Below are 21321 nucleotides of genomic sequence, written 5' to 3' on the forward strand. Positions count from 1 at the left end.
ATGTGGTAGATAGAGCCACCATGGGTGAATGTGTGTGTGAAGCAAAAAGCAAAAAGTAAAATCCAAAAAGCAAAAAGCAAATTGCAAGAGGGTGCCTTATACATACATACATACATACATACATGTATGTATGTATGTATGTATATATATATACAAGGTACCCTGCCTTGCAATTTGCTTTTTGCTTTTCGGATGTGATATGTATACATACATATATATTGCCAGCATGGGGTGGTTGCAAAAGCAAAAAGCAAAACCCCAAAATCCCAAAAAGCATGTATGTATGTATGTATATATTATATATATATACAAGGCACCCTGCCTTGCAATTTGCTTTTTGCTTTTCGGATGTGATATGTATACATATGTACATATATATTGCCAGCATGGGGTGGTTGCAAAAGCAAAAAGCAAAACCCCAAAATCCCAAAAAGCAAAAAGCAAAAAGCAAATTACGCATCATATGTCAATATATATACATATATATATATGCTTGGGAGATGAAGAGCATTTTGCCTGCATCAGGGAAGGGGGTGGGGTTCATGAATCACAATCAATGCCAACAGAAGCCCCAAAACTGGTTTGGTTGATGAATGACAGCGATTTGCAACATAAACGAACAAAAATGGGTGTCGCTAGTAGGCATTCAATGCAAAAGCAGAAGAAAGCAGAAGAAGAAATTGAATGCGATTTCGTATTTGGAATGGGACATAAATGACAGTAGGCAAATTGTATCAGTAGTTAAATTGGGCTTTGGATTGAGAGAATATATGTGTGTGTGTGTGTGTGTGTGTGTGTGTGTGTGTGTTTGTGTGTCTGTGAGAGAGAGATAGAGAACTAAAACTAAGGTGAAATTGGTCATACACCATGGACAACACCTTGGGAGCTGATCCAAGCTTTACCAGGAAGAGTTTAAGCCCCTCTCTCAGGATGAGCCTGGAGAATGTGGCACCCTTGGATGATGGTTTATGCATGAATCCAGAAGCATTACACCATTCCACCTTGGAGATGAACCAGCCCCCATTGCCCCCACCTCCTGCGCCCAATCACGCACCGCCACCTGGCATGTCGGTCCGACCTGGTGGGTTGAGCCCGCTCAGCCACACGCTTTGGAAGAGTACGCTTCAGAAGGCGAGCCCCATCGTCGGAGACCTCTCGGCATGGCTCACATGGAAGGACCTCGACGTGTTTGCGATTAATGGCCGGGGCGAGAAACGGCCCATCCTGAGTGGGATCACTGGATATGCCGAGCCTGGCCATATGATGGCCATAATGGGGCCCTCTGGCTCTGGCAAGTCCATGTTGCTCGACACTCTCGCAGGTACACACACAAGTTCATGCCCCTAGTACAGCTCCCTACAAAAATCTTGATATGTTTATGACAATCACATCATCCTTTCTTACACTTGTAATGCTAACAGATTCTGCTAGTGTGTGCACATTACTTACTAACTTCATTGATGCAACAGTGATGAGGTTAAATAGTCTATTGGATATGTCGTTTCTTGACTCCATGTACATCTTTTCAAATACTTGGTTACATCTACTGGAATTAGAATGTAGGCATGATATTGAACTCTCTTCTCTCATGTCTTACACCAGAATTCTTTCATGTACCTTCCCACGAATTAATTTTGTTAGCTTATGGGAGAAAGAATCTGGTATGGTGATGATTTAAAGCAAGTATCATGTGTACCACTCATCAATGTCTGACTCTTATGATGTGCACTCAATTCATAGTTATGCAAGCATATACATTTGCTTCTTAATTTCCAAGTACAGATCATACTTGATGCCCCTTATAATGGTTGTGGATGTTAATCAGGGCGTCTTGGAAAGAACACCATGATGACTGGTGAGGTTCTCATCAATGGACGACGGAGAAAACTTTCAACTAGCGCGATGGTAATGGTTTCAAGATCATGATTTTGTCATAAATGTCAAAGTGGGGTCCATTGATTGAATATAAGAAGGGTGCATATGGATGAAAGTTCTAACATTGGGGGTGTAATGGGACTTCAGGCATATGTGACACAAGAAGACACATTAACGGGGACACTAACGGTGCGAGAGACCATTAGATACTCAGCGTATCTACGGCTGCCGACTGCAATGTTGAGAGAGGAAAAGGAAACTATTATAGAGAGTGCGATCTTCGAGATGGGGTTGCAAGATTGTGCGGACACACCGGTGGGAAATTGGCACTTGCGAGGCCTGAGCGGTGGTGAGAAGCGTCGAGTGAGCATAGCACTTGAGATCCTGATGAGGCCTCGATTGCTCTTCCTCGACGAGCCCACGAGCGGGCTAGATAGGTAAATGAGATTTCAATCATATATGGTTTATGAGTTTTCCACCTAAAGTTAGTTGCACAATGACCATGTTTAGAAACCTTGCTTCCCCTCATATGTTTCCCCTTGCACTTGTAAATTGGAACATTTCATGTATACTCCACATTTGCATACCCAGAAGCTCATAATGTTAAGCCCAAAACCTTTTGAAATACTGGTTCTGTCAAATGAATCACACTTCATGATGATGTAAGGGAATGGAATATATAGGAAATGTGAAACTTATACTCTTCTTCTTTTTCCTTTTATATATGCACATATGGTATAGTGCAGCTGCCTTCTTTGTAGTGAGAACATTGAGGAATTTGTCTCGTGATGGGAGGACTGTGCTCTTCTCCATCCACCAACCTAATAGTGAAGTCTTTGCTCTTTTCGACAACCTCTTTCTCCTCGCATCTGGGCAACCTGTTTACTTCGGAGAAGCTGCCCGAGCTCATGAGGTAAAAATCCCCTGACTCCAATATGCATGGAGCATCTTTCAGGTAGAGCTTAACAAAGAGAATTCTAATGTCAATGCCAATGTTGTCAAAACCTATGATTATAATTTTACGGAACAAATCAGAGCTCTCGAATGTTAGTGTGGATGATCTCAAACTAAAGTTATGAAGAGTTTTATGCTGCAGCAAACTGTTAATGTCAATGTCAACAATGTTGCCAAGCCATATTTTTGAGGAGCAAACTTGTTATATTATAGTAACTGAGAATGCAACACAGAAAGCTCCATTTCTCTGCTCGACTAGAGCTCCACAATCTAACACAATCACAAGACTACATTAAACTTCATCACACCAACGACATATGTATATTCATATATACACACACATTTGACTTTCCAAAATTTGAATGTGATAATCCATGAATGTTTAGTATACGCAATGCTGTGGGGATTCTGAATTCTAGTATAGCATGCAGAATGATGATGTTATATCAGAAAATGTGCTTTAGCCTTTAATGTCTTGTTTCCTTCTTTCAGTTCTTTGCAGATTCTGGCTTCCCTTGCCCTCCCCGGCGCAATCCATCAGATCACTTCCTCCGTTGCATTAATACAGATTTCGATAGAGCTAAAGCCACCATGAACGGATCCTTCAGGCTAAACGGCGGCGCGCGTAACATGATATACAAGGTAAGTTCTCTCTTTTCCAATGGCAATTTCTTTCGTTTGCCGAAGGGATGCATGCTTCAGGTAGGTCGTTGGTAAACATGTCCAATTGTTTTCTGTTGATTGATGATTCTATGGGCCAAAAATTGAGATGATTGTATAGTAGTCTTATTTGCACTTCTTTTAATCTATTTCCAGGATAGTCCTCTTCTTGATCCATTGGACAGATGTACAGCCAGTCAAGCCATTGAAAAACTTACCTCTGCTTATTCAGTATCGGAATATGCACAAGAAACAGAGGCTAGAGTCCATGGGATCTCTCAAGTGGTATGTTTCGGCATCTATCTTTTGTTCGGACATATCGTAAAGCTCGTGCTTTCATGCATAGGGTAATGGATCTTAAAGAGTTTGGATGTTTTTTCTTATTTGCATTTCATCCTCTTTGTTTTCCACAGAAAGGGACTATTCTGGATTCTGATGCTTGCCAAGCCGGTATTCTCATGCAAGCCAAGACATTGACAAAGAGATCATTTGTCAATATGTCCCGGGATCTAGGCTACTATTGGGTTCGCCTTGTGATATATATTCTTGTTTCTGTTTGTATTGGGAATGTATATTTCAAAATCGGAACAAACTACAAATCCGTGGTGGTAGGAACTTATTTTGCATTCTTTTGATGTATGTGCTTATACCTTCTTTGTTCAAACCAGCAATCTGCATCTAATTCGACATAATTTACTCCTTTTGCAGGCTAGGGGTGCATGTGCATCCTTTGTTTCTGGATTTGTGACGTTTATGTCGATCGGAGGCTTTCCTTCATTTATTGAAGATATGAAGGTAAGACATTATATTGCATACATGTACATACCTATATACATGTGAGTGTGGTAACGTAAAACCCGACCAACTTGATGATATGCACATCCTTTGGCAGGCCAATGTGATCTTTCCTCTTCGATATGTCGTTTGTTTGTAGACCAAACAAATACATTGCTCTCATTTTGATAATCTTGCTGTAGGTGTTCCAAAGGGAGAGATTAAATGGACACTATGGAGTGTTAACATTTGTCATCGCAAATACCTTATCTTCGATTCCATACCTCTTTATGATTTCTTTGGCAGCGGGGACCATCTCGTATTACATGGCCGGATTGCATCCTGGTCTTCGCCACTACGCATTTTTTGTGCTAACACTATTTGCTTCTGTGGCATGCGTCGAGAGCATGATGATGACAATTGCTAGTTTGGTTCCTAACTACCTCATGGGAATCATCACAGGTGCTGGAATCCTGGTAAGTATCAAAATTCTCTTAAATTATTGTTTTCTATCAAAATATGCCCACCATGCTTCCCTTTTCACTTGACATTTTTTTCATTATATGCTATCGATTAGGGTGTTTTCATGCTTGATTCCGGTTTCTTCCGATTGCCAAATGACTTGCCCAAGGTTATATGGAGATATCCTATGTCATACCTCAGCTTTAATTATTGGGCATTACAGGTAAACAAACATTGGATTTCATCTTTGAGAATGGCATTAACCAAGAGAAGGGTGGAGTTAGTATGAAAAATTCCCTCTAAGTTCAGGGATATTCCACCCTATACATCATGATTGAGATGGATTTAAAACGGATCAATATGGATGTGCCAAATACTTAACGTGAAACCAAAATTTCTTTTTAATTGTGCAGGGGCAATATAAAAATGATCTTCTAGGTTTACAATTTCAAAGACAAAATGGATTGTCTCCTATCCCTGGGGAGCAAATCCTTCGACAAAATTTCCAAGTGGAATCTAGATGGAGTGAATGGTGGGACTTGTTGGTTGTGTTTATTAATGTGTTTGCATATAGGGTTATATTCTTCATAAGCATCAAATCGATACCCTATACTCAAGCATTTTGGCGCAAGTTTCGAACCGGAAGAAATCGCACAAATTAGTTGCATGAAACTCAGATGGGTATTATAACCTCACAATTGTTTGCCATTCACACATTATCATAACCCATAGTCAATGGACAACCTCAAATGAACATCTTGAAAGTACATATTTGCACTCTAAATATGGATTCGAAGAGCAAGATATTGAGGTTTCAGAGACATTGCTAGACAAAATCTTTGGAAACATAATCTTGAGCACATCAAAGTTGTCCTATTTGCACCTCTTTATATGTATACTAAGTGGAATAAATAAACAATAACTTCCAATTCCCACTACAAAGAATCCCCCAACAAAGATGCAAAATAGAACTTTCAATGGTTTTATTGGCACTAGCTTTTGCTGTTATCTTGTTATTAATGTTATTACTATCTATCAATAGGCCATATAAATGCCTTTATCATCATTCAAAGGTTATTCCATTTGTAAAACATTACTCTAATTTGTTTGATAAATCAATGTGTAAGAGTTTCAATAAACCAACAAGATGCTCTCTACACACTACACTATGGGTGTGGATGAAAAAGAGTGAAGTAATGATACAACAAATTGACTTGACATTTGTATTTGCGCTTCCCCTAACCATTGTTCATTGGGATGACAAGCTCAACCACTCACATTGTGTATGTACACATGTAAGCATTAGATGCCTTACCTTTTTTTGTAAGAGCACAACCACCCTTGTCATATGTAAGGAGAACAACCTATAACATTCAATGTAAAAGATAATCTTACATCTTACCCACTCTCATCATGACAAAGTTGTTACAAGGTAGTGAGTCAAAGGTAGAGCTATATAAGCAAGCTTGCTTCTTGTATATTGTATTCATTAAGTAAGGTAGAGCTATATAAGCAAGCTCTCTTCTTGTATATTGTGTTCATTAAGTGTTGATTTACATGTTAATAAATAATGTAGCCTCATTGTAATGATCCCTCATTGCTTAATATAAGTTTATTTCCTTGAATGCATTCTCTCTCTCTCTCTCTCTCTCTCTCTCTCTCTCTCTCTCTCTCTCATGAACTTATCTATGCATTCTAAGAACTTATATGAGCAATCAAATGTTGGAAAGATGGTTTTATGGCTTTCTTTTACATCTAACTTCCTTCTTACGGGTTGAAGACGTACGTGTAAGGATTAAGAAATTGGTCCCTTGAAATGCAGAAGGTCTTCAATGTATAAAGAGGTTGAAATTGAGTAGATGGGAAAGGAAGTGCAAGCATGGACAAGTTTTATGTTTAATCATGCATTGCAATATGACATACCTTATGGTTGAATTACAAATTGGATCAAACTTTTGCATACAAGTGGAGATAGGATGTGCTCTAACAAATATTGATGTGTGTGGTTTCCCCATAAGGTGAAGAATATCGTTTTGCAGTTAGGTATATCATACATAGTATATTTACTTGTTTTTCGCAAATAGTTTAAGAGATGCACTAATGCTTGTGAGGGCATTGGAAGAGTTTTGCATTCAAACTAAGTTGAGTGTCGATAACTCTAAAAAGAAGATTATGCTTTTAAAGAGCCAAAATAAAGATAAACCGTGCATTATGTATAATAATGAGCCTCGTGAAACTATAATGAAAAACTTTAAATAGCTTGTCCTTAAGGCTCCCTTAAATCATAGTCTATAGATAGAATGAATGTGATACTTCTAGCTGAAAGTTGATAAAAAAAAGCATATTATACATAAGAGAACTTATGCAATAATGGAGAAATTAAAGGTTGAGTCCTCAAGAAATTACCTTGTCGACACTTTTGTGATACTTGTGCTTCTCTAGGGGCATAAGAATGGGAGCTAGCATGCCTAAGCTTAGTTTGAATGAGTTTGAAGATGTCAAAATTCGTTTTCTTACAAACGTCCTTCAAGTCAAGAAACAAAAACCGCACACCCTCCCACTTATGAAGATTTTAGTTCCCATTGAGATTATTGCCACGGAAATGGTTGAGTAGTACATATGTAAGCATAAAAAAAGACCCTCCCATCAACTTCCCAAGATTGCATGGTCCTAAAGACACATTAAGGAAATTTTGTGTACCTTGATTGGATGCAAAACATGAAACAATGGTTTAAAAGGTAGGAGGAAACACACTTGTTTTATGATGCATCAATAGATTCCTTGGTGAATGAGGGTGTAATGTCAATGTATCATGAGATGGGGAAATGTGGAGGCTTTGCACATATGATATACCTATCAGCAAAACCATATTCTTCAATGTCAATGTATCATGAGATGGGGAAATGTGGAGGCTTTGCACATATGATATACCTATCTGCAAAACCATATTCTTCACCATATGGGGAAACAACACACATTAATATTTGTTAGAGCGCATCCTATTGTCCGTCATTTCCATCCAATTTAGTTAACTCTCACCAATTTGATATGAGACTAGATATTGGGGCACAAGTGATGAGACTATTAACCATGGTCCTTTTTCCCTAAGACATGTTTGTGAAGCCCTTCATCACACTTTGATATAACGCTCTTCCTCTAATCAAATTTGACTATGAATTTCTCTCACAATCATAATGTACACCCTCAATTGTGATGATGTTCATTAGTGAAGTTCTTGAACATTAAGAGTCACTACTCACTTTCCTATGTATCATATGAAAAGTTATATTTTTTGTCTCATGGGTATTTGACTTCTCTACATGATATTTATATATATGTATATATGTGCATGTTAAATACCAATTTAATCAAGAAATAATTGATGTGTACAACTGTGGAATGTATGATGGCATCCTTGATTTGGATCCTAGGGAAGTCCCACTAGGGTTAAAGTCATTGCGTCCTCCAGTCGCATGCTTTTCTTCACACCACACTCAACAATGTATGCATACATGGGAGAGCCAAGCAAAAAATTTGATATGACTATGGATGTTGTAAACAAATGAGAAGCTTGAAACAATTTGTATACATAAACAAGAAAGAGAAACATTCCAAAACCTTGTGAGGAAGAGGAAAGTTGTACTTGGCTAAATCTAAAGCAAGGGTGTAACAGTTGTTTCTAGGACAAGAAAGTAAAAGAGCATGTACAATGCTTAACGAGACACAACCTATCACATAACTACCTTACCCTGAAATCATGACATGAATATGCAAAGGTACTCTATCACATCTTCAACAAGCCCTCCCTCTCCCAAATAGCTCATGCTCATGTGAACCCACCTTTTCTTACTTCACGAAAGACCATAAATGTGATTGTAAGGTTGCAATCTTCAAAGGCCCAAGATCATGATGGATCAATGGGTGAAATTTTAATAGACACCTTGATCACGCTCTTGTTGCTTGCACACATATTTAATAGAACTATGTGGGAAGGGTTCCCTAGTATCTAGACAAAACATAACATAATACCTCTCAAGATTCGAAATCCTAGAAATTGTAGTACTATCTTGATTGGTCGTTAGTTGGTTAAACTAGATATTTTGATCTTAGAGTTAGAATTGAGCATATGGAAAGAGAGAAATGTTTGTCGCCTAGATAGAGAAATACATTTCTGAAAGTTATGGTTCAAAACTTTGGATCACATATTCACTGGAAAAGAGAATATATTATTGCTTTGTACCACATGCACGTTTCATGGAGTGATTAGAAACCCTTAAAAGTCTTAGTGGAAGGCAACAGGGGATCTATGCACCATTTGGAAAAGTGTAAGGGAAAGTGCGCACTCTTATTGGGTTGTTAAGCTTGTGGTTAACATGATTAGAGTCGACAAAGTATGCTCATTATTGTCTACAACTCTCTTCGATCTCTATGCAAATGAGATATCGTATTGCACAGAGAGATTGGATGGTTCAAGATCATGCTTACTACGAGTACCCATACCACTACTATTGCATGCCGATGACATTATTTTGATATTTGACTCTTTAGAGGGCCTATAAAGATATTGAAATTCTTTAAAGAATTTTTTTACACGCGTATGCATATTTTCCCAACATCATTCCAATATAACTTGCATAGTCCACACTTGAACATGACATGACGAAAGTGGATAAGAAGTCAACTAGTACTAGAAAATTAGGTAATGAAAGAACATCTCTTGTGTAAGAAGATGATCGAGTACAAGGCACTCTTTTTGCATGTTGTTGGACAAGCTTGAGACCTTTCATCTGTGTGCAATTAAATCTTTTCAACACCAAATCATTATCGTATATTATGTTATATCTTGATCTTTTATCCCTTTTCTTGTATAAATTATGGCTTCATCTTTTATCAATTTCTCATGTAGTTGAGTAAAATCTCATTTACTTAGATTCATGAAAATCTTGGGGTTTTTTGGAGACTTTAGTACTCATGGAGTTTGTTATTACAAAGTTAATATATTTGTTTCTAGTTCTCAGGAGTCAGAACCGTTGTAGTAGTTCCTAGTTTTGTTGTGTGTTCTCAACACTCACATGTTGAAGTCTTTGAGGAACCTCTTATTCTCTTGCTTTGATTGCCACAAATTTCGTTTTGTGGAGCTCCAACTTTGTTAGGACATGCCTATATTCTTGCTTACTTATAATGAACTTCATACCTAGACAAATTCTCAATGGGGTTCTCAAGACAAAAAAGAGGTGGAGAGGAGGAATTCTAGTTCAAACATTCGAGGATGGCAACAAAAAATAATACCACATTGGAAAGGGGAAAGGGCAAGGAGTTTTATTATAAATAATAAGAAGTATCTATGAAGGTTACATCAAAAATTGGTGTTGAATGAGAATTTTGACAACCTTCTCACTTCTCTTTCCTTGTGTGTTGACTATATATGTCATATCACGGTGTGCAACAATGAGCCAACGTCTCAATCTTGGTTAGAGTTATGCCTACTCACAAAGGCCATTTGTTGGATAGGGCTATCATCTACCTAATTGGTAGCAATAAAGGTAAGAATCCTCATCGATCATTCCCAAATTACAAACAATCATACTAATTACTAAGACATGCTCCTTTAACCTCTCTCATATTAATTGTCTAATTAAGAGACAATGTACGCTATCTTATGACCTGATCCAAACACTTTAAAATGCTTAGGCATCAAGAAATTAAACGAAGACAATAAATACACATCTATTTATAAAGGTAATCAAGGTCATACAAGTATTAGCAATAAGTCAATTGTAAAGCACTACATGCTAATCTTGAGAGAACGAGACAAGAGTTCAAACTTAAATTTATGAGGAGCTTATTCCTTGGCATTTATAGCTCTTTACACTTTAAGTGCATTTGGCTTTGTCCCCTTTCCCATCATGGGGACACAAGACATTATTTAAAGTTCTCAAACTCTCTTCCTCCTAAACATGCCAATGCACATGCTCATGTTGGTGAAGCATAAGTATAGACTATGTTGCGTACAACAAGTGCTTAACATTAGCTTTGTATACCCTTCATAATACAATATTTCTTGTTGACAATCAAATTTGGTGTGCTTTACCACCATGACTTTGGTCTTCGCACCATTTATTACTATCTCACCATGCTTAAAAAACATATGTCGCAAATCTAAAAACAAAATCACATTTCAACTCTAAAAACCATGGAATATTGTACAACATTAATTACATAAATCAAATGCATCCTTGTAAAATGTTCTATTGACATTCTTTTTCGCATGTTCGAGTAGGCTTCTCAAGTAAATTCTCTTAGTTGATCAATAGAAAGACCAAATAGAATAAATGATAAATGCATGGTTCACTACCATATGCTCTTGAACTCTCTAAATGAGCCGTGAGGTGTAGCGTAGTTGAACCAGGGTTCCTTGATCCATGTGTATTGGTATGCAGTTTTTCCCATTCTCTCCCATAACTTTGCCTTTGGGCTTTGCCCTTGAGATTTTGTTAAATTCATTCTTGAAATCTACAACACCAACCTACAATAGTTTAGAGAGAGAGATTAATACCTATAAAACCACACTACCAATTATTTTCCTTGAGATTAGATGATATTAGCTTTTTTTTCCAAAAAAAAAAACTACTTCCAGATATTAGCTTTTATCATCCTTCACATGGCCAATTTTGACCTATTGATCGTGTATTGACTCCTTCCTAAGAGGGGGTTAACTACTTTGTAGTAAAAACTCTGTGTGAAAATAATACACATATGCTCACTCTTCTTGGTGGATTCGAGGGCACTTTTATCATGCTCTTCTAACATGTCATCATACTTCTCACAGTATACATTATACGTTGATCATGTGGGCATAAGAGAGAGAATTATTAATCGCTCTATCTTTTTTCGTAAATGATGCCTTTCCCTACGAAAGCCACCACAACAAAATTTAGAGGTCTCTATAAAACATTGATAACTTTGTCCCTCAAATCCACTAATTTCTTTTCTCGATTTCTCATCATAAATTATGGCCCTAATTGTCTGAAAAAGAGACCAAAATAGCCTATCAAACCAAAATCATATGCATCTTATATAGCTAGAAAGCCAGATTATGATGGTAGAGATTAATCATGGTCAAATTATCACAAGCAAATTACATTTTTCACAATACATTTTTTACCAGAGATATTTTGAATATTCACATGTGTAGTTTGATATTACCTTCATTTTTATGTTTCCTTACAAAGTTACAAGTAGGTAGTGTGACCTAATGCGTTTATGTTATATCAAGGCACAATTGATTAAGTAACACATTTTTATTTGTTATGCATAAGGTTATACAGCAGATTCAACAACTTTACCACTAGTACACCATCACATAAAGGCACATTGTGCAATAGTATTTTATTTCTTGTTTATATGAATCACATCGGTAGTACGCTGGAAAAGGCCAAGTTAAATTTGACGCCCATTGGATATGAGTTTATAAGCATCCAAAAAGGGTGTCCTTTTGAGCCAAGGAGTCATGATGAAACCTATGAATTAATAATTCCTAATGATGGAACCTATGAGTTTATGTACCCTACATAGGAAATATGTAATACCCATTAAAGTGTTTTCACATATGAAGCTACACTACGGTGAGTCATCAAGGCTTTCTATATTAAAATTTCAGAAGTCGCCCTTCTCCTGCCCTAATTGGCTTCAAAATTGAGTTCATAGTCTTTCCAATGTTATTAGTCTATTTTTAGACTAGTTACCATAATCTTCAACTATTATTGGTGATAGTCTCGTTCTTCTTTAATCAATGCATCCCCCAAGAGAGTATAATACTCTCAATGTCTATTGTTTCATTTAACAACATATCGAAGAGTGTGACTCTCAATCCAGTATTTGATGAAATTTGATGTTTGTAAACAATGGCATGTGATATATAGCATATTGATCACTCTATGTATTTCCTAATTTAGATGACAATCTTAACTATGACACCAACTCTAATAAAGAAAATTAGAATAAGACAGTGTCAACCATCACTATCTGATAGGTACAAAACAAAGTTTTGCATTGATCGAAAGATCAATTATCAAATATAAAGTAGGATTTTCACAAACATTATTTTGGAACAAAACAACAAATTGAGAGTAGTTGATCACTCGAGAAAAGGTGTGGCTTCATTTAAATTAACTAATTAGAGATGTGGATGGCGGTAGATATGTCTTGTTGATGTGCAAGATATCTACCCACCCTAAGAGAAATCCCCATTGCATATATTTTGCATGTGCAATTGGACGACAATGTTGTGTATGATGGGGAAAGGGTATAGTGGGAAAGGACCCACTAGGCAGGTAAATTTATAGTTGAGAGGTTCTAGCAAATATATTATTATTCAGTCATCTTTTAAAAATAAAGTAAAAACTATTACATGTTACTTTCTCGATTTGAATTATTTTCAGTAAGGGAACAATCGGAATATTGTATTAGGGTTATGATGCCTGTCATCAAGCCTATAATTGGTGATCTTCCCGTAAGGGTTTCAAAAACAACAATACTGCATGCTCAATTTGGAATCAAGATGTGAAAGTTACGGCCATTTCTCTAAAAAATTAGATCCAAGAGTTCCTCAACAAAGGCTCTTCACTATTTGTTAGGAGATAGCCATCCAAGTGCTTAGAATTAGGCCCATAAATTGCCCAAAATTTTCTTGATGAATTTATGTTTATATATCCACGTGATCATACACTTAATTATGAATGTAGTCATGTTGGATATCTTTAGAACACACTTATTTTTTGCGCATCTTGTTACAACTTCCAAGGTTATTAAACATAGACTAAAAGGGAAATATTTTTTGCACATCATGTTGCAACTTCCACGGTTATTAAACATAGACTAAAAAGGGAGGTTTCCCATTGTATTTGTAAACAAGGATCACATAGAATGGAGTGACATGATATTATATATTAGAATGTGAGCCAATATGTATATATAGTGACTAGATTCGAGGTTACGGGAGGATTGCTTTAGCGTGCAACATCCTTTGGTTATGTTATATCTAGGCATTTGATTGATTATGACATTTGGTTGTCTTCTAAGAGAATGATTTGATTTTATATATCAGCATTCGATCTTAGGGTCAATGATAATGTGTGGTGAATTAGCGTAGCAAGTTTCTTAAATATTATGGTCATAGTAATATATCACCATCCTTATTTTCTATCAGTTTTGCAACCTTATATGGAGGCAAAACATGGACATTCTTGATGTTGATTTTATCCGTTAAGATGTGAAATGTTGTCTTGGAACCAAATCTTCTATGAAAAATTGCACACACACACACATAATACTATAATATTTCCATGGCAAGATAGTGATAAATATAGCCTTAAAACCTCTATCTAGTTTCTCAAATATGTTCGTGATCTCAACTACATTTATCACCAACTCTAATCAAAATGGTTGAATGTGATAGTATCGACCATCAGTGTCCATCTACAAAACAATCTATCAAGCAAAAGCTCATGTGTCAATGCGACCTCTAGTTTCCCAAGCATCCATGAAAATAACACATGGTCGGAGATTTTGACTGGAGAATGCGTACATAGTTCACACCAAAAAGAGAACTTTGCATAAATTTTTAACTAAGAGATGTGGATGGTGGTAGATGCTAGTGCATTGTTTATATGTAAACTACCTACCCACCCTACCAGTTCCCACAATTTTTGGTTTGAGTGTGCAAATATTGGCCGATAATGTCATTTGTGATAAGATGTGAAATTACAGTGGACCTCTAGCTTAGGGCCCACCTTATAAGCAAAACAAATGTTGTAGAATTTCTGTACCAAATTGAGTTGCATTATATTGTGAACTCAACTTCGATGATAACCTTATAATCAATTTATATATCAAGTTACTATATTATTTACTAAAAGCAACACCATTATGTTTGTATGTTTAATGCATATAACAAAAATTTAAGCATCATCATTATCCTAATGTATTTCCATTTCGCAACATGTAATCTTTTCTTTCTTTTATTCCAAAATGAAGCTACTTTCGCATTAGGTAGGCAAGATTATACAGACTATACAAGGAGGCTTCTACGCAACATGTAATCTTATTTAGTGGTATGTTAATACACATTGAAGGTCATCACTAGCAATGTAGTTTTGAATAGAATAGAATACCGAGTAATTAGCCCTTATTCTATCCAAACCACATCATAATAATGATGCCATATTGATAGTTAGTACCCGACAACATAGGATAAGTTTGTTTTGCTCCTTATAACTATGACAAAGTAGTTGGGTTATACAATTCAATGACACCGTGGTGATTGCATGAGTTGGCATTAACATGAAGCTATTTTTTTTATGGAAAATAAAGAAATGATCTACAATATCTTTACACCTTGGAGAGTCAAAATTCGAGAATTCGTAATCAGGCTCCCAAAATGCGTTGAAATGGAAATTGTTTCTGGCCCCATGAGTATTCTTGACAAGGATCGCATGCAAAGTGATGACAAAATTAATTATGGGGACATGATTATGATGATAAATTGACATGCAAGAATGACACAAAGTCCCTACACACATTGTGACACTATTGGAGCTAAAGGCATGTCTCGCATGTATTAATGTATGACAAGAGCACAACTTATAAATCTATAAAAAGGCAATTTGAAACAAGTGGTTACGAGCGCCGATCGACCCACCTTATGATACACCTATAAACAAGTTTGTCTCATTAAGCTACATACTAGCTATATTTCTAATTAAAGCCTATGTTTAGGCATGGTTGGACATCAACTCCAATAGTTAGAGGTCGAAGTGTGAACATCCAAGAAATTATTAACATGGTCCAAGTTTAGGCGCACTAGTAGTAGTTGGATAAACTGGAAGTGTCGATTTACAGGCACAGGACTGCGAAGAAAGAGAATGTCGTTAATATTAACGAATGCACTCTGATGGGTGTGGTCATGGGGTAGATGATCACGATGGGCCCGATAATAATAATAATAACAACAACTCATGTCGAAGCGGATGTGTGTGTCTACTACGTATGTGAATGTGTGGGGTTGGGTGGTCGAAAAGGGGTCCCAAGGGGAAGGGTGGGGGGGTGGTAAAAATTTATAGATGATAGTTCTTATAAGGGGGTTTATAACCATGGTCATGTGTCCTATGCTTTTCTTATACAACAAATCATTGTGTGTCACTATGTTTGTGAGTGTCTATGTATGTATGTATGCATGCCATGGAGATAGACGGACTTGAGATGTATGGGAATTGAATTGAACTTAAATTCAATGGCTCATATCTAACCAAGTGTATGTTGGTAGTCTTAGTGGCAAGGTATCTAGAAGAAGAAGAAGTTTTAGTAGTAGTACCGGTGGTGGTGATAGTGGTAGTAGTAGTAGTAGTAGTAGTAGTAGTAGTAGTAAAAAGTTCCCATGATGAGTGAGTCTCCCTTATAACTTATAATTATAAAAGTAAAAAGGGAAGAAACATATGTTCCCAATCTATTTATTATTCATTATCTACCTCCTCCACTTCTTCTTCTTCTTCTTCTTCATTCATCATCACTACATTTCATTATAACTCCCCACATATACTTGGGGACTCTTCAGCCCCATCATCATCATTATGATTATTCTATTCTTATACTATAACCCCATTCATCATTCATTCATATCATATCATATTGAATCCTAGATTGCAAATTTACATTAATATATATACATATGCTAATGCTGCAAATTACCAATGCTCCCTTAATGCTAATTCACTTCCTTAATGCTCCATAATTCTATATATGTATGCGGCAGATGCGTAGTGGCATTGAATTACCATCAATTGGATCCGAGACAGCAATCCGCATATGCGGGTCAATGCACAAGTCCCATCTAATTAGTTAGTTAGTTAGTTAGTTTAGTTAGTTATTCATCACACATCAGTTTGTTGATCGGGCCGTAATATGGGCCGCTCGCCGTACGGCAATAGCATGAGTTGCTCGAAGGATGTATCGAGCTCCGGGAACACCCATCACCATTCCCACTCTCATCATCACCATCAGCAGCACCACCACCACCATTCTATGCTGAAGAAAGGCGCATGGACTCCCGAAGAAGACCAGAAGCTCATCGACTACATCAACGAGCACGGCCACGGCAACTGGCGAGCTCTACCCAAGAAATGTGGTAGGAATTCATTAGCTAGCTAAAGGCACTACTCTGAAATCTGTGTTTTTCTTTCGATGAACTTAAACTAAATATCGCCCCGAGTCTTCTTCTCATTCTCATTTGTCCGAATTCTACTCGCGGGGGGATGATTGCGGATCGGATCGATTATATGTTTCTTTCATTAGTGTATTAGATTGATCATAAATTATAAATGTAAATAAATTTTTAAAATTTTTGTTTTTTGGTCTTTTTGGTTGGGGGATTTGATGAAAATTGGATTTTGGGTGGGTTGTTTAAATTATACAACAAGTAGGGCTTATGAGGTGTGGGAAGAGCTGCAGGCTGCGGTGGACGAACTACCTGCGGCCCGACATCAAGCGCGGCGCCTTCGCCCCGTCCGAGGAGCAGAAGATCATCCAACTGCACGCCCTTGTTGGGAACAGGTATGTATGTATGTATGTATGTATGTAAATCCATCCAATCCATTTTTTTTGACCTAATCCTAATCCAAATTATATATATTCAAATAATATATGTACCTAATCCACCCCCCCCCCCAAAATGAATGTGAACACATCTGAATAGGCCCAATTTATTCCTTCCCTTTCCAACAAATTGGGCCTAATATTCTCATCCATCCATCCATTGCTAACCCACGGAAATGTTTTGGACGCGATAGATGGGCATTCATAGCTTCGCAGCTGCCCAAGCGGACGGACAATGAGATCAAGAACTACTGGAACACCGTCCTCAAGAAGAGGACGCAGAAGCCGGCGCCACCAGCGCCGGCGGCGGCGATGACGATGACGATGGGCACGACGTCATCGTCGTCGATGACGCCGGAGAGCTTGATGGGGATGTTCGCAGCCGCCGCCGCCGCCAAAAGTGGCGGCACGTCCGATCAAACCTGCGCCGCCGCCGCCGCCGCCGACGGCGGCGGCGGCCTCGACATCAACATGTGGATGTACAGCATGCAGAAGAGCATGAGCAAGCCGCCGCCGAGCGTGGCGGCGCCGCCGGAGTCTGGGTCCAATCATCTGGCGCAGTGGGAGACGGCGCGGCTGGAGGCGGAAGCCAGGCTTGCCCAGCAGTCCAAGGCGGCGCCGCCCGCTTCCTCCACCTCCTCCTCCTCCAAGCCGAAGCCGCAGTCCCTGGACTGGCTCTTCCGGTTCAACCTCAACAACAGCCCGCCCGCCGCCGCCGCCACGCCGCCCAGCCATAGCGCCGCCGCCAGGAAAAACAACAGCAGCAGCATTTTCAGCTTCCTTCCCGACCCCGATGGCCACAACAACATCAGCCGCCACTTCAACGCCGCCGCCGCCGCCGCCGCCGCCGGCAACAACTCGGCTTCCAGCAGCTCCGAGACGGCGGAGCTATCGGCGGCGGCGAGATCGGCGGGGACGGCCAAGGCATTGCAACAGCAGCAGGAAGGCAGCATGAAGTACCACGCCATGACCTCCGCCATTAAGCTCGGATCCAACGGCCGCCTCTCCTGGAACAAGCACGAGCTCTCGCTGCCCAGCCTCACCTGCACAGCGCCTCCGCCTCCTCCGCCTCCTCCGCCGCCGTCTAGCTCTGCTTCCATCCTCCTCGACTGCCTCCACAGCCATAGCTCGCCGGAGGATCGCCACGACATCCACGCCAATATGATGAAGCCCTCTGCCGCATCCATGTTGAATCACATGGCGGCGGCGGCCTCCTCCATGGAGAACATGATTAACAGCAGCGGATTAGGCACCGGAACTGCCGCTAATTCCTCAGAGAATGGATTAAGCAACCTGCTGGGGAACATCGCGCCCAATCTGCATGACCTAATGATGGAGGTGGACACGGCTAGCTGCTCCAAGAGCATGAGGAGCAGCATCAATGATTCCTGCATCAAGCTCAGCCAGCTCATCGATTCCAAGAATGGCATACACAACAATCATCATCATCAGAGCGCTTTCAATGTGCTGGATTTCTACTCCATCCTCAGCACTGGCAGCCATGCCGGCGATCAGAAGAGCAACCCTAATCTGCTGCCTAGGTCATCCAACAACAATAGTAACATTTTGATGGAGGATCCTCAGCATGACCATGACCACCATATCCTGCGCCAGCAGTCGCAGTCGCAGTCGCAGTCGCAGACACAGACACAGACACGCAATGGCGCCGCTCCTACATCGTCATCGTCGTCCAAGCTTAACACTTCTCTACCTTCCGCCCATCACTCCAATACCCCCCCTGCTTCTTCTTCCCATAACCTAATCCATTCTCATAATAACCTAAACAGTAGTAACTTCCAGCTCCTCAACCATGCCTTCGATCATGCCTCCAGCATGAACCAGCTCCAAGGGCTTAACTTCCAACAGATCGCCGAGAACTTGATGCTCGGGGAGCCCAATGTGGAATCACAGTTCAATAATCTGCTAATGGACCTTAACTTGTGTTGATTTACTGTATTTAATCATTTGCTCCCCTAGTGGATGGTGATTGCCATTGTCTGGCGCTATCGGCAACATTATTTATACATTTGATCGATCGATCGATCTATTTTATTAATTGATTGATTATATGTCGGAGTAATGATCATCGGATCGATCGATCGATCAATGACGGGGCACGGGTTCATTTTATTCATTGATTTTATGTATCACAAATTAGTGATCAAATGTATAAGTATATTTATCCAAATCTATCATTTTCTTTGATTGATATTTAGTTTACCTGCTGGGCATATCATGAATTCGTGCTGATGGACTGAGTCCTTGGTACCATAGAGTTTAATATAGTTTAATGACAAACACTACTAATGTGGAGTGGTTAATTTGTGTCCATCTACTAATGTGGGCTGCATGATAATGGCATTAGGAGCTGGAATTACTAACTTAATTAATTAAAATCCCCCTATAGCATACAATCATAATATCGAATATAACGAGAAAAAAACCTCGACTGATGCGATGTTTCAAATCTGTGCAGCGTTCCCTTAATTGTTCATCACAAAATACAACACACATGATCGATTAATGACGTTGCAATCTTGATCGTCATTAAAATTTAATCGTGCACAATATCCGCGACGGGGCCTTAGATCATGCCATTGACTGAATGACAAGCGAGATATAATTAGTGGGCATTGTATATATCATTACTTACTTAATCATGGGTATTGTACTCAATTGTGCACAATATGGGTATTGTACTCAATTGTGCACGATATCCGTAACCGGGCCTTCGATCATGCCATTGAATTAATGAATGAATGATAAGCGAGATGTAATTAGTGTGCATCGTATTTATATCATTACTTGATCATGTGTATTGTACTTAATGATGCACAATATCCGTGATCTAGTCTTAGATCATGCCATAGGATGAGTGAATGAATGACAAGCGGCATTGTACTTATACATTACTTAATCGTGGATATTGTACTTAATCATCCACAATATCCATGAGTGGGCCTTAGATCATGCCATTGAAGGAATGAATGAATGATAAGCTAGATGTAATTAGTGTGCATCGTATTTATATCATTATTTGATTGATAACGTCCATAACGTGGTAGCTTGGTAGTGTGACAACATCATCAACCAAAGTATCGATCGATTAAGTGCTTTTATTGTCTTAGCTTGGTAGTGACTCAGGAGAGAGTGTTTATTAGACAACAAAGAAGAACAAAGAACAAGGTGTTATACAATGTTGTTTCAAACATCAAATCATTCATGAAGTTAAGAGTGTGTTGGGGAGGAGGAACTTCATATCATCGTCGTTCATTCACCGAAAAAGTGAGTGCGAAAGTATTCGCTAGAAATGTATGCATTTCGAAATTCATTGAAAAGATCCCTATAAAGAATTTCGATCCACCCCCAATGGACCCCCGAAACTTGGCTAGACGTTATGAAGTGACGCATGTCGTTTTTTAACACGATCGAGTCGTGTGGGACCATATTTTAAATATGGGGCAAGCATTACCATAAGTGACAAAAAGGAAGTGTGCCAAAAGAACTTCCATTCTGTACTGTGGATAAGTAGTTGATATTCAAGGAAGCCTAATAAGTAATGTGCATTTGATGCAACAAAACCTTGTAATCTAGATAGAAGGGTGATAATGTTTTTAATGCAATTCATCTCCATCTACACGAGGACTACTAGGGTAGGCTGAAAAGTTCACAAACATTTCACACATTCCATTAACTATATACTACTTTTAATATTCATGTAAAGCTGGGTTTCAAAGGTTGCAGGGATGGAAATTGTTGTTAGAACTATAGCCAAGAGGATATGTTTTGTGTGTGGGTGGGTGGGCGTGTGTGCATATACGAGAGCATTAAATGATGGCCCATGGCCTTCTTCTTTCATAGGGGAGATCGATAATGGAACAATTAGAGAGAGGAGAGGGCCGAGAATTAGAATGTGAATCCATTCCATTCGAGGTGGGGTTCTAGGGG

The 21321-nt window shown here is 38.9% G+C and overlaps 2 protein-coding genes across 2 annotated transcripts; both read left to right on the forward strand.

Moving 5' to 3' along the window:
• The first annotated feature begins 807 nt into the window (after nt 1-807).
• Nucleotides 808-5731, forward strand: LOC147852881 (ABC transporter G family member 11-like). Its single transcript, XM_087332937.1, has 11 exons — nt 808-1321; nt 1826-1905; nt 2023-2312; nt 2617-2788; nt 3322-3471; nt 3646-3774; nt 3903-4097; nt 4198-4284; nt 4467-4739; nt 4841-4948; nt 5139-5731. The coding sequence occupies exons 1-11, from the start codon at nt 868-870 to the stop codon at nt 5385-5387; spliced, it is 2187 nt and encodes a 728-aa protein (XP_087189063.1). The 5' UTR covers nt 808-867; the 3' UTR covers nt 5388-5731.
• Nucleotides 5732-16203: 10472 nt separating this feature from the next.
• On the forward strand, nt 16204-19594 carry LOC147852882 (uncharacterized). Its single transcript, XM_087333197.1, has 3 exons — nt 16204-16906; nt 17202-17331; nt 17568-19594. Exons 1-3 carry the CDS (start codon nt 16684-16686, stop codon nt 19318-19320), a joined length of 2106 nt encoding a protein of 701 aa, XP_087189323.1. The 5' UTR covers nt 16204-16683; the 3' UTR covers nt 19321-19594.
• Nucleotides 19595-21321: the final 1727 nt, after the last annotated feature.

Source organism: Azolla caroliniana, unplaced genomic scaffold (genome assembly GCF_043228905.1).
Source record: "Azolla caroliniana isolate FFs.n. ecotype wild unplaced genomic scaffold, voAzoCaro1.0.p SCAF_17, whole genome shotgun sequence".
Classification (NCBI taxonomy): Eukaryota; Viridiplantae; Streptophyta; class Polypodiopsida; order Salviniales; family Salviniaceae; genus Azolla; species Azolla caroliniana.

What these genes read in the sequence shown, in the direction of transcription:
- LOC147852881 (XM_087332937.1), top strand. Translation starts at nt 868, where the DNA reads ATGGACAACACCTTGGGAGCTGATCCAAGCTTTACCAGGAAGAGTTTA. An exon ending in GTTGCTCGACACTCTCGCAG is followed by an intron (nt 1,322 to 1,825) that starts GTACACACACAA and finishes GATGTTAATCAG; the next exon opens with GGCGTCTTGGAAAGAACACC. An exon ending in CATTTATTGAAGATATGAAG is followed by an intron (nt 4,285 to 4,466) that starts GTAAGACATTAT and finishes ATCTTGCTGTAG; the next exon opens with GTGTTCCAAAGGGAGAGATT.
- LOC147852882 (XM_087333197.1), top strand. Translation starts at nt 16,684, where the DNA reads ATGGGCCGCTCGCCGTACGGCAATAGCATGAGTTGCTCGAAGGATGTA. An exon ending in AGCTCTACCCAAGAAATGTG is followed by an intron (nt 16,907 to 17,201) that starts GTAGGAATTCAT and finishes TACAACAAGTAG; the next exon opens with GGCTTATGAGGTGTGGGAAG. An exon ending in CACGCCCTTGTTGGGAACAG is followed by an intron (nt 17,332 to 17,567) that starts GTATGTATGTAT and finishes TGGACGCGATAG; the next exon opens with ATGGGCATTCATAGCTTCGC.